Source organism: Aristolochia californica, unplaced genomic scaffold (genome assembly GCF_029961685.1).
Source record: "Aristolochia californica isolate CCGP_79_NKW_82.1479 unplaced genomic scaffold, dmAriCali1.0.hap1 SCAF_3, whole genome shotgun sequence".
NCBI classification, from domain to species: Eukaryota; Viridiplantae; Streptophyta; class Magnoliopsida; order Piperales; family Aristolochiaceae; genus Aristolochia; species Aristolochia californica.
Window position 1 is genome coordinate 40,793,459 of NW_027181992.1, and position 14,785 is coordinate 40,808,243.

General features: G+C 40.1%; 1 protein-coding gene across 1 annotated transcript; it reads right to left on the reverse strand.

Annotated features, from left to right (window-relative positions):
• Window positions 1-1,569: 1,569 nt before the first annotated feature.
• LOC137959495 (auxin-binding protein ABP19a-like) lies at window positions 1,570-2,491 on the reverse strand. The gene has a single exon (XM_068806858.1). The coding sequence runs from the start codon at window positions 2,463-2,465 to the stop codon at window positions 1,809-1,811; it is 657 nt and encodes a 218-aa protein (XP_068662959.1). The 5' UTR covers window positions 2,466-2,491; the 3' UTR covers window positions 1,570-1,808.
• Window positions 2,492-14,785: the final 12,294 nt, after the last annotated feature.

A 14,785-nucleotide genomic window follows, 5' to 3' on the forward strand; every position in this document is an offset into this window, starting at 1 on the left:
TAGTAGATATTCTTACAAAATTGGTTACGTCTAAGATTCAATTTTTTATATGTGGCAAGTTGGGTATTTATGATGTTTTCTCTCCTCCAGCTTGAAGGCAGAGTGTTAAAAGATGGAGCTTGAAGGCGAAGTGTTAGAAGATGGGCTCAAGCACACACATCCAAGGAATAAAGCCCACACGTCCAAGTGGTGGCATCTTGGTAAATAAGAAGACTTTTCATTAAGATGACATGAAGATGTAATCACATATCTATTTATGTGTCTTCTCTTATAAATATTGTACCCCTAAGGGCATTGTAGTCATTGTAACATACACTAAAAAAACTATAAATAGAGGCCCTTGGCTAAGCGGTAGAGCATTAAGTTCTCTTTTCTCTTCTCAAACTCGTCCATGCTTTCCTCTCCCTTCTCTTGGTAGCCGAGCTCTAAACTTTCTCTCCTTTCTCTCTTCTTCTCTTCTTCTTCTTCTCTCCCTCCTTGACTCGAGATCAATATGATCAAGTCCTAAATTTTACAGGTTTCTTAGCAGGATGACATCAAACAATTTTTTTTCTTATTTGACGTGAAATACATGGGAAAAAGTAATGTCAAGCAGGGATAGAGGGTTAAACAGAAGATGACAAAAATATTTTTAGTTATTTCCATTTCCTTTGTTGCTTAAGAGTCGTGAAAAAAAAATAACATCGTGATGTGTCTGACTCGTGGGTGTGCTCTCTTCTTGGTTGAATCGTGTAATTGTTTGTATTTTCCCAGCCCCCTTTCAAGGATCAATGCTTTTTGAGTTTCATTCTCGATTTTAAAAAGGTGGATGTAAGCATTAGTTTGTGTGTGTATAGATCACTTAGGGTTTTCCTTTCTATGGGTACCGTTGGAACTTGTGGAAGCCCTACCACAGAAAATTGTTTTGAGAATATATAGCTGTTATTGTGCTTTTGTAAAAATAAGCTAATTTCAGAATCCGCAGATCCTTTGCATCAAGAGATCAGATTGATCTGAGAATCCCATTTAAAGGGCCTAACAAATGCCTTCTGGTGAATGGTTGGGATTTGTTAGTCTATTTTCCCTTCCACTTTAATTCCCCTATGTGATGCAAATGATATTTCACATGTAGGAGCCATAGACTAATCCAATGCAAGTTCATAAACATATGATTCATGCTATTTTGGCCTTTCATAGAACAAGACAACTGCACCTTAATACCCTCAAAATGCAAATGAGGACAATCACCATGAACCGAAATCACATTTTTTTTCTTATTGGTTCTTGTTATTCTAAATACTTAATGTGTATGAGTTAAACACAAGAGCTTTAGGTTTGATAAGTTATGAGCTGTTAATTAATATTTACAAATATTATTCTCTTCCAGTCACATGTTAATAGGTGAATGAAAATATAAACTCCGATGCTAGCACAGAATCATGAAAAGATCACAAAAATCGATTTATCTGATAACTGTTATTTAACGCTATAATTAGGAGCCTAATTAGTCGAACAATAAATGCCATTAACGGCAGAAACTGTTAATCAACTCCCATGAGCTTCCACTGAGCGTGTGCAGACTCCAACACGGAAAAGAAAAGGCATTCCATAAACAACAAAGTTAAGAATCAATAATCTACTTGCAGAGGGAAAGAGATGACTGCACACGTTGGGTTGATAGACGGAGGAATTACAAGGTGGAAAAAGAAATAGATAGTACAGATCCAATCTCCAGAAAAATCCTTAACAGAGACTGACCTCTCTATTATGGGGAGAAAACATATGGCTAGAATGAGAACTAAGAACTTGTTATGGGTGCATGCAGGGGCTTAGCCAGTACCGCCGAGAACACCTTTGAGCTTCTTCACCTGAGCATCATCAAGGAAGGTGACCTTCTCCACCAGTGCAGATGGCAAATTATTAGCAAATAGTGCGAAGTCAGTAATTTGGAGCCCAGGGCTAGGGTCACTAAAGCTAGCGAACGCAATAGCCGTACGGCCACCTGCGTTGATTTGAAAATGCAACAGTCCACGGGGGAAGACCATGATATCTCCCTTCTTGAGTGATTTGAGGTAGACAGCATTCGCCGTAGAGATGAACCCAGCAAAAATAGACCCCTGGACCACTACCAGAACTTCTGATGCACCAGGGTGGGTGTGGATTGGGATGACTCCGCCTGCCGCAAGGTCCAACCGAGCCAAGGAAATTCCGAGCCCGTTAAGCCCAGGGAACTGGGCCGAGAAGGCCGGAGTGACTGCGGCTTTGATTAGGTTGGAGGTGTTGCCGGCGACTCCGAGACCGGAGAAGACGAAGTCATCGACGGTGACGTTTGCTTCAGTCTTGCACGAGTAGCCGGCCGGGCTTACGGGGCCTTTGAGGTCCCCGACACAGAAGTCAGCCGCTTTGGAGACGACGAAGAGGAGCGAAAGGAAGAAGAAGAAGCCTAATACTGTCTCCATTTTAAGCGAATAAATTAAGCTCTGCATCTTCAGAGGCGAGGTGTTGAGGGTTATATGGAGAGAAGAGAAGCAACTGTGGACCGTTAAAGAGGTAAGGTGGCTGGCGTGCCATGAAGAGACAAATAAGACAGCAGTGCGTGGGGTCACAGACTCACAGCTTGACCTGTGGCCCCGCAATACGTATTTGAATAAAACAAGGAGAGGCTTTTGCTAATTGCTTTAATTGGAATTAAACGGTGAAAAAGAAGTATCAGGTAGGGTGTGTGGTCGCAAAATCTGATCATTAAATAGAGGAGATTTTGTGATTCCCGGGCTAGGTTTACTATCTCTGTCCACGGTTTGGAAAAAAATAGTTTCAAGTTGGGTACGAGACGAGAGAAAGATTAAAAAATCATGGCCACTGAGCGATTGAGAGTCATAGTCCAGTGTGGAATGGAAACAGGATTCTTCTTCTTTTCTCTAGTGGAGAAGTTGAAAGCATATGCGTTGGATTGGAAAGATGCCCGATGATTTGGTGAATGATGTGATGGAGCACATGGGAAGGGAAGGAAAGGGTTTGGAAGAAGACATCTCGTCTCCTCCCTTTAGATAAAGAGCCATGCCACCAATGTGTGGATCCTACGAACTCCCCTTGTTCTACGTTGGGTGACCAGATTAGAAATATATCTCTTCTCTTATCTTTGTTTTTTTCTTTTCTATTGAATGCCTGAAAACGTTTCAACTGCAACTCATTTCTGAATGCTAGCAAGTTTTTATCTTATATTTACTATGACAAGAAGAGAGAAGAAGTCAGAAGACGAGATAAGGAGCAAGACACTAATCTGGATCATATAAGGATTCTATGTAAAACTGTATATAGATACAACGTTAACAATAAAAAAAGAAATTGATCATATACATTTCCTTTGATGGTGAAAAATCAATTTGTCATCAATTTCTTACTCTGGTCACCTTTCTATGATAGAGAGGGTGAAAATAGAAGAAGATGAAGAGTTGTGACCCTCAACATTTACATGTTTTACGCTTTGTCTCCATCATAGAAATGTAAACATATAGCCACACTGCTTGTAGAGCCCACAAGAGAAAATTGGACCACTTACAAGATAAAATTTAACATTCTCCCACTTGAGCGGAGAAATCATGTTCGATCTATTACAATGTGATTTTCTAGTAAAATATGTTGTTTTATCTTTATGAGTAATCTTCAAATGCTTATTCTATGTTCATAATTATATTTGTCATTTTAAAGGACAATAAAAATTTAAATTTAAATTTTATAATCAAAATGTGTTCTAAATATAAGACTTCACATTAAGCAAAAAATGACAAATCCGAATTAAGTCCTATCCGGGTAGCATGATCCTTAAACAACTTTGGTGGCATGTCTTTTGTTGAATGATCAAAAATTATTTCATAAGTGGGAATGTGTTCAATGAGTATTTCATTTGACCTAACACACTAAGTACTTAATGTCGATATGTATACTTCGACTTCAACTCTTGTCATTCTTAACCAAACATACAACAATTGAATTGTCGCACTATATCCTCAATGTCTTGGAGATAGAATCAATAACTCAAAAACTTGAAATTAAATTCTTTAACCAAATACCATGTGAAGTCGTCATAAAACAAGAAACAAATTCAGCTTCCATAGTGGAAGTAACAACTATAGATTGTTTTTCACTCTTCCACGATATAGCTGCTCCAAAAATCATGAATATGTATCCTGATGTTGACTTACAAGAGTCAACACAATTAGAAAAGTTCAAATTTGAGTATCCAACAATCTCCAAATTGTACCACTATCTATATGTAAACATGAAATTCTTGGTTTTTTGCATAGTTTTATGACTTTCTATATAGCTCTCTAATGATCCAGTCTTAGGTTGCTTTGATATCCTCCCAATGTTTCAACTACAAGTGCAAGGTTCAATTTGGTATAGACCTGGGCATACATTAAACTTATAACTACTAAAGCATAAGAAATAGTTTTCATTTGTTCCCTCTAAAGGTCATTTCAAGGTCAAACTAAATTTGTCACCTTTGTCAATGGTTGGTACACTAGATGAATAGTGTGGCATCCTTAATCTTTCAAATACCTCATTGATATATGCTTCTTAAGAGAATCAGAAGATACCTTGTGATATGTCTCTATGAATTTTAATGCTAATGACATCAGATGCTTCATGCTTATTTTTAATATCAAAATACTGAGAGGAATAATTTTATCTCGCATAGCAATCCCATATCATTCATTGCAAGCAAGATATCATCCACATACAAAACTAAAAAGATGATTTGCTTCCACTAACTTTTTGGTATAAGCATTTATTCACAATATTTAAAAAAAAACAAATGAAGACATAACATGATGGAATTTTAAATACCAATGACAAAAAACTTATTTCAGTCCATATATAATCTACTAAAGCTTGCAAAATAGGAGACCATCAATACTAGATATAAAACTATTCGATCAATGAAATCTGTTACAATGTGAGACCCACCATGGTTGCACGATCAAGTGGGACCCACCATGAGGACGTGAGATGCCAAGAGGAGTCGTCACACAAGCTGGCATGAGTTGGAAGATAAGAACCACGAGCTGGAATGAGTTGAAAGATTTGAATATCAAGTGGGACCCACAAAGATACCACGAGCTGGTATCCTTATCTCATGAGTTGGAAGATTAAGTGGGACCCACAAAGATAAACCACGAGCTGACATCTTCAGCCTATGGTCACGTCCTTATAGAAGAGTTAGAATTAGAGTTATGTTAGACTTCTAATTATGTTGAATTATCTTATCTTTAAGAGTTAGAGTTGGAATGTAATTAGGAGAATGAAGTTTAATTGTATGTGGACTCTACCACTTTCCTCTACTATAAATAGAGGAGGTTGTACTCAGAATTAAATCACAAAGTGAAGTACTTCTCCACTTCTCTCTCGTGTAAAGTTCTCTTTTTAGTTAAAGGTTTTCTTCCCTTTTTTCTTCTTCTCTTCTCTCTACCCGAGAGCTTTCTTTTTTCTTTTTTATTTTTCTCCCTCTCTCACCTTGCTCGAGATGTTAGTAAAGGGATCCTAAATTCAACATGGTATCAAAGCATCAAATTTAGGATCCCTACGTCAAAAGGAATGCTCTAAGAAGACATGATCAAAGCCACTCAAAGAAGGCTCTTTGTGAAGGAAGATTGAAGCTCTTGAGATAAGTTTCTTTATTATTCGTATTATTAGTTCATGATATCGGTTTCTGATTTTTGAAGTTGATTTAGAGATGATTTTATGGATGTATTCATCTTATCAGTTTGTGATGATATATGCATCTTGGATTAGAAGAAGTTACCAAGGCAGTTTTATTAGTTTGGAGATTTTTTGACTGAGACTAGTTTATGATGAGATTGATACATAAAAAGTTATACGTATGTGGGAACAAGATTCCCTGACAAAGAAGATTGATATTGAGCCTATTATAAATGGTTATTTATTCATTGAATTTCAGAAATATGATTACTTAGCTTCTATGCTAAGCCTCTCCGTTAACAGAGTTGATTGAAAATTTCCACTTGTTTTTTTATTATTATTTGTTAGAGAATTGTTTAAATTGATTTGCCTATTATGATTGAAGAAAGCATGAGTAACAAAAGTGATATACTCAGAATTACTACTATACCCTTGAGAGGGGTATCAAATTTCATGAGTTGGTCCATATCGGTTAGAAGGTTTCTTATAACAAAGGACCTACATGGTCACCTCACCAACCGTGAACCACTTGTTGATGAAGAGGATATTTTTTTATTAAAAGTGCCTAAAAAATTATACTTTGGTGATTTGTTGGCTAATCAACAACATGGAGGAACATGTCTCCAACAATGTTATTCATCTTGATACTGCTAAACAAATTTGGGAGACATGTGCTAAACTGTATTCTAGCCACAACAACTTACATAGGCCATATGATATTCTCCAAAGAATGTTGAACACTAAACAAGGAGAAAATATCCATGAATATTTGGCCCGATTTTGAGGTCTTCTTCAAGAGTGGAAATTAGCTCAGCCTACCACCACGGATGTCTCTGTCCAAGATAAGCAGAAAGAAGCATTAATCACTGTCATTTGCCTTGAAAATATTAAACCATATCTTGAAGTTGCTTAGTGTCAACTTCTTAGCACCTCTGTTGTTCCCACCTTTGATGATGTATGTGCCACATTACTCTGTATTCCAAACGCTTCTTCCTCTACTACTGAAGTATCATCCGCTATGTACTCCGAACATAGGAGAACATCATCTGACCATGGCCTCGGCCGTGGTAGAAATTATAGGCGAGGATGAGGAAGAGATGGAAGGAAATGTTATGTCAAAATAGATGGCAAGGAATGCACTTAGTGTGGGAGATATGGCCATACTATAGATACATGCTATTATAGGGTGGAGTGCACCTATTGTGGAAGATATGACCACTCTATAGAAACATGTTATAAAGCTAATGGAAAACCAAACTGGATGAAGACTAATCAAGCCGTGGAAGGGATACAAAGGAGGAGCAGTCAACCACATCAACAAAAAAAAGCACTTACCGATGATGAGTATGACTTGTTCCAGAAAATGAAAACAATGATGGGTTCTTCTCCAAGTTCTTCCTCAACTATCGCTGCCACCACCGCTTCAGGTACATTATCTACTTCCTTTTCATCCTAGATAATTGACTCAGGAGCTTCTGAGCATCTCACAGGTAACAAAACTCTATTACATTCAGTATCTCCGTGTCTTTCTCATATATTTGTTACCATAGTTGACGGTTCTCAAACTAAAGTTCTAGGGAAAGGTTCCATTTCTGTTACACTATCACTTCCGTTCACAGATATCCTTTTTGTTTCTACTTTTACCTTGAATCTTTTATCTATTAGTCAGCTCACCAAACATTTTAATTGCTCTATCACGTTCTCACCCACTTCTTGTGTGTTTCAGGATCTTATAATGAAGCATATGATTGGTGGAGGCCATGAACAAGGGGGGCTCTACTACCTGGATGTGCCTAAAATAATTACTCTTTCAAACAGTGAAATTAACATAAGGCTATGGCACAACCGGTTGGGACATCCATCCGTACAATCTCTTCATCATATTATTCCCACTCTCAAAGCAAGGTCAGAATTAAATTGTAAAGTTTGTCAATTGAGCAAACACCAAAGGACTACATACTCACTTCGTCCAAAAGTTAAAGTGTTACTCCTTTTTCCTTAATCCATACAGATGTGTGAGGACCCTTGAGCGTCTCAAATATTTCCCAAGTCAAGTACTTTATTACATTTATTGATGACTTCACTCGTACCACCTGGTTATTTCTTTTTAAAGAACATTTTGAAATACCATTGATTTTTAAATCGTTTCATGCTATGGTACTCACTCAGTTTGGTCAGAAAATAAAAGTACTTCAGTTTGATAATGCAAAAGAATATACTTCCAGAGACCTTGACTCCTTTTGTCAAGAGAATGACATTATTCATCAAACATCATGTGCCTATACCCCTCAACCAAATGATGTATGTTATGGTCCTGGGTTAAGTACATATGTCTTCCGCTTCTAACAGGCCGGTCTTTTGGGTAGTATTGGCTAGGTGCTTAACATTTGGTATCAGAGCAGGGTAACCCAGCAGAGAGAAGCATCAATGAATACTTTGAATTGCTTGAAAGAAAATTTGATAAAGTCTTAGAGAGGTTCTCCAAAATTGATATCGATATGGAGACCTTGAAGGGAAGGATGGATAGCATGGAGACTGGTCTGACTATTGGCAACAAATTTGCTGCATTGAAGGAGAAGTTCACTCTCAGTTTGTAAACCTTGAAAGGAAGGATGGATAGCATGGAGACTGGTCTGAGCATTGGCAAGAACCCAATTCTGGGGGACCATTCGCAGATCAGAGGGGGAGATGAGTTTACTAGACACACGAGTTTCTCGGGTTAGCAAGAACCCTTCATTCCGGGGGGACACCTCAACTAGGAGGGAGGCACTGTACCTCTCATTTTGTATCAGAGAGGAGGGGACCATTCGTATAACAGAGGGGGAGATGTTCCTAAGCGCATGAGTTTCTCGGGACAGCAAGGACCCATCATTCCGGGGGGACACTTCTACCAGGGGGGAGGCACTATTCCGAGGTATACTAAAATGGAATTCCCTACTTATAATGGGTCGAAGGACCCTTTGATATGCCTGTATCGATGAAAAAATATTTTTAGCCATTAGCGAGTCCCAGGCTATGACCGAGTCAATGTGGCTGTTTTCCACTTACTAGGGGAAGCACAACTTTGGTACCAGCTAGTTGAGGTGGATAGCGACATGGTAGATTGGGATGAATTTAAGCGACAGTGCTCTCTCCTTTTTGGTCCTCCGGATTACAGCAACCCTTTGGGAGATTTTGTTTTGTTAAGCCAAACTGGGGCCGTGGAGCAATATCAAAAACTGTTCCAGGAAAAATTAGCACGAGCCAGCTGTATGATACAAGTGGATCAACAAGTTGCGCTGTTTACAGCAGGACTGACTGAGGCGTTAAAGCTTGAGGTGGAGCTCTATGCACCTGTTAACTTATTCAACGCTATGAATATAGCTTGTGCTTTAGAATTGTGACAGAAGGCACAACACAAATGGCCTCCATGGTCAGGGGAGCGGAGCGCTCCATCCACAGGACAAGGGGAGCGTATTCCTCCGAGAAACAACCCGGGTATTACTTTGACAGGGGATCCGAGATCTAGTCATCCAACACCTCCTTATATAAAAAAATTGACGACTGCTGAGATGGCGGAATGACGGGCTAAGAATCTATGTTACAACTGTGATGAACCATATCGGACAAGGCATCAGTGCAAAAGATTATTTTTGATTGATAAGGTTGAAGATGAGGATATCAAGGTGACAGAGGATATGATAGAGGAAGAACCATCGGACATCTTCTTACATGCCATTACTGGGCAGCAATCGACCACAACTACGCAGCATGGGAGCGGCTTGACAACTTCCACCAGGTCTACCTAGGTTCCAAGCTTGTGAACAAGCCGAGAAGGAGGACAGACCTCCTCTTTGGGCTCGGAAAAGGGGCAGAAAGCTCCTCTTCTTAGTATGGATGATGATGGATGAAGTTGGGTGAAGATGGATGGCAATGAAGGGTGAAGGATAGGTTGGATTTTTGGAGTAAACCCTAAATTCGAGATCAAGAAGTGATCTGAACCTGTTTACACTAGGTTATTCTAAAATCTCAAAGCTGGGTAACTCGGCAGAGAGAAGCACCAATGAATACTTTGAATTGCTTGAAAGAAAATTTGATACAATCCTAGAGAGGTTCTCCGAAATTGATATCAATATGGAGACCTTGAAGGGAAGGATGGATAGCATGGAGACTGGTCTGACTACTGGCAAGAAATTTGCTGCATTGGAGGAGAAGTTCACTCTCAGTTTTGAAATATTGAAAGGAAGGATGAATAGCATGGAGACTGGTCTGAGCACTGGCAAGAACCCAATTCTAGGGGACCATTCACAGATCAGAGGAGGAGATGAATTTACTAGATACACGAGTTTCTCGGGTCAGCAAGGACCCTTCATTCCGGGGGGACACCTCATCCAGGGGGGAGGCACTGTACCTCTCATTTCAGATCAGAGAGGAAGGGACCATACGTATAACAGAGGGGGAGATGAATTTCCTAGGCGCATGAGTTTCTCGGGACAGCAAGGACCCCTCATTCCGGAGGGACACTTCTACCAAGGGGAGGCACTGTTCCAAGGTATACTAAAATGGAATTCCCTACTTATAATGGGTCAGAAGACCCTTTGATATGGCTGTATTGATGCAAAAAAAATTTAGCCATCAGCGAGTCCCAACCTATGACCGAGTCAACGTGGTTGTTTTCCACTTACTAGGGGAAGCACAACTTTGGTACCAACTAGTTGAGGTGGATAGCGAAGTGGTAGATTGGGATGAATTTATGCAACTATGCTCTCTCCATTTTGGTCCTCCGGCTTACAACAACCCTTTGGGAGATTTGGTTTTGTTACACCAAACTGGGGCTGTGGAGCAATATCAAAAATTGTTCCAGGAAAAATTAGCATGAGCTAGCAGTATTGTACAAGTGGATCATCAAGTTACACTATTTACAGCAGGACTGACTGAGGCGTTAAAGCTTGAGGTGGAGCTCTATGTACCTGTTAACTTATCCAGTGCTATGAATATAGCTAGTGCTTTAGAACTGCGACAGAAGGAACAACATAGATGACCTCCATGGTCAAGGGAGCGGAGCGCTCCATCCATGGGGCAAGGGGAGCGCATTCCTCCGAGAAAATACCCGGGTATTACTTTGACAGGGGATATGAGATCTAGTCATCCTACACCTCCTTATATAAGAAAATTGACTAGTGCTGAGATGGCGGAACGGCAGACCAAGAATATGTGTTACAATTGTGATGAACCATATCAGGCTGGGCATCAGTGCAAAAGATTGTTTTTGATCGATAAGGTTGAAGATGAGGATATCGAGGTGACAGAGGATATGATAGAGGAAGAGCCACTGGACATCTCCCTGTATTCCATTACTGGGCAGCAATCGGCCACAACTACGCAGCATGGGAGCGACTAGACAACTTCCACCAGGTCTACCTAGCTTCCAAGCTTGAAGACAAGCTCGATCTCCAAGGAGGATGTTATGGACTCAATAACAATGAGTCATCTACTTTACTTTTATTATTTGTGTTGCTTTTAATTTTGAATTTTATTGATTTGTAATAAGACTTAAAGGTAGGGGTAGAATTAGGTTTTATAACCCTAACCTATGTTGATGCTAATTACCCTATTTAAAGGGTAAGGATGGAGAAATAAAGGAAGTTCAGAATTAGCATAAACTAGGGTAATTTAGGTTCGTGCTAGGCTCCCTATTCTAGGGTTCTTGGCGTGAACTCTCTTGGTAGTTTGCTGCATCCATTGAAAAGTCCTTGAGGAGGTCTTAAGTACCTAACCAATACTACCCAAAAGACCGGCCTGATAGGTAGCGAAAAACCTAGTACTTAACCTAGGACCGTAACAACACACCCACCTTCACGAGACGACGACCATGGTGGCTTAACACTAGCGACACGGTCCACTATTACATGGTCACCAAAATCTTGGTCGATGCGATCGCCCACGTCGGGAGTTGAACTCGCGACATAGTTCCTGCTCTGATACCAAATGTTAAGCACCTAGCCAAAACTACCCAAAAGACCAGCCTGTTAGGAGCGGAAGACATAGGTACTTAACCCAGGACGATAACATCACACCCCTCCTTCGCGGGCCAACGTCCACGGTGGCCCACTTGCGATGGCCCACTCCACCAAGGTCGCCTCCTCCGCACGTGCGGTGGCCTACTCCATCAAGGTCGGCCCCTTAGCATAGGTCGCCCCCTCTTGGATTTGAACGCGCGTTAAGGGAGCTAGCTCTGATACCAAATGTTAAGTACCTAATCAATACTACCCAAAAGACCGGTCTAGTAGGTAAGGGAAAACCTAGTACTTAACCTAGGATCGTAACATCACACCCACCTTCACGAGCCGACGACCACGACGGCTTAACACTAGCAACACGATCCACTGTTACATGGTCACCAAAATCTGGGTCGACGCGATGTCCCACACTAGGAGTCGAACTCGCGACGTAGTGCCTGTTCTGATACCAAATGTTAAGCACCTAGCCAATACTACCCAAAAGACCGGCCTGCTAGGAGCGGAAGGCATAGGTACTTCACCTAGGACCATAATAGTACGAAAGAACCATCATATTCTTGAGGTAGCTCACAATTTACTTTATGCTATGAAAGTTCCATACTTTTATTGCCGCATGCCATTCTTACTGCATGTTTTTTTATAAATTGGCAATCATCGTCCATTCTCGGTAATGCATCACCTTATTCTTTATTGTTGCCACATGATGATAATTTTTCAATACCTATAAAAGTCTTTGGGTGTCAATGGTTTGTTCATATTACCTCCCCTAAACACAATACACTTGATCCCAAATCTATCAAATGTATCTTCTTAGGATACTCTCGGACACAAAAGGGTTATGTTTGCTATAATCCCACTCTCCAATGTTTACTTGTGTCCAGGGATGTCACATTTTTTGAAGACTCTTCATTCTATGCTAATAGTGCTCCTCTGGGTCTTTCTCCAGTACCAACTTCTCCTTGACCGGTTGTGCCCTGTGCTACGGAAACTACTCAACCCCCAGACACACTAGCTGACACCACACCTGCTGAGTTTACGGATCCCACCGAGGTAAGTCCATCTTCTCCTATTGGTTTTTTCCCACAATATGATACTCGTCCCATTGCCTAGCAGAAAGAACCCATGACTTGCACTAGGCCTTGTACTTCTCACCCCATATCTAATTTTGTGTCTCACCATCGTTTATCCCCTTTATGCTGTCAATTTATTTCATCTATCTCCTCCATATCAGTCCCACAGTCCTATCAAGAGGCTCTTAAAAATCCAAGGTGGAAGGTGGCAATGGACGAAGAAATATAGGCACTCTATGAAAATCAGACATGGGCTCTAGTTCCTCTTCCATCTGGTAAGAAACTTGTCAATTGCAAGTGGGTTTTTATAGTGAAACATAATCCGAATGGGTCTGTTGCTTGGCTTAAGGCTCACCTCATTGCTAAAGGCTATACACAGTATTATAGAATTGATTATGAGAAAACATTTTCTCTGGTGGCAAAAATGAATTCGGTACATATCTTATTATCTCTTGCAGCTAATTCTTCCTAGAAGATATATCAATTTGATGCAAAAAATGATTTTCTTAATGGGGATATCAAGGAAGAAATTTATATGCATCAATCACCTGGTTATGTGGTTAAGGGGGAGTCGGTATGTCGATTAAAGAAATCTATGGTTTGAAATAGTCTCCTCGAGCATGGTTTGAAACTTTTAGCCAAGCCCTCATATGGGCTGAATTTTGCAAATGTTCGGTAGATCACTCTGTATTTATCAAAGACACACCTAAAGGTAAGGTAATTTTGGAATTATATGTTGATGATATTATTTTAACTGGAAGTGATTCTGAGGGCGTCCAGGAAAATAAAGAAAAAATAAGTTTAGAATTCAAGTCAAAGGATCTTAGACTACTTAAATATTTTTTGGGTATTAAAGTACTATAGTCCAGACATGGGATTGTACTATCTCAAAGGAAGTATGTCCTTGATCTACTGGAGGAGACATGAATGATGGGGTGTAGACCAGTAGAAACCCCTATGGACTAAAATACAAAGTTATGTGCAGGTACTGGAGGAGATGTGGATATCAGAAAATATCAAAGGGGAAAACTTATTTATCTTTGTGGAACAAGGCTAGATATATCATATGCAGTAAGTGTGATGAGTCAACACATGCACAAACCACAACTCAGTCACTCTCAAGCCCTAGAAAGGATATTGCGATATTTGAAAGGAGCTCCAGGAAGAGGGCTTCTCTATAAGAATCATGGTCACTTCAACATCGAAGGATTCTCAGATGAACATTGGGCTGGATCCCCTGATGACAGAAAATCTACTTGGGATATTATACGATGGTTGGAGGAAACTTGGTTTCATGGAGAAGCAAGAAGCAGAAAGTGGTTACATGGTCGAGTGCAAAAGAAGAATATAGAGCCATGGCACACACAATTAGTGAGCTTCTATGGATCAGATCTCTTCTCACTGAACTGAGATTCTATAAAGAAGCTCCTATGGATCTATATTATGATAATCAGGTAGCCATACATATCACATCAAATTCAGTCTTCCATGAGAGAACAAAGCACATTGAAGTAGATTACCACTTCATACTAGAAAAATTCCGAACCGGCATATTATCTCTCAAACATATATCTTCACAGAGCCAAGTAGTAGACATTCTCACCAAACTAGTCTTGAGGGGGAGTGGTACAATGTGGGAGCCACCATGAGGACATAAGAAGCCAAGAGGAGTCATCACACAAGTTGGCATGAGTTGGAAAATTTGAAGATCAAGTGGGACCCTCAAAGATACCACGAGTTGGTATCCTTGTCACATGAATTGGAAGATCAAGTGGGACCCACAATGATAAACCACGAGCTGGCATCTTGAGCCAATGGTCACGTCCTTATAGAATAGTTAGAGTTTGAGTTATGTTAGACTTCTAATTATCTTAAGTTATCTTATCTTTAAGAGTTAGAGTTGGAATGTAATTAGGAGAATGAAGTTTAATTGTATATGGACTCTACCACTTTCCTCTACTATAAATAGAGGAGCTTGTACTCAGAATTAAATCATCAAAGTGAGGTAGTTCTCCACTTCTCTCTCGTGTAAATTTC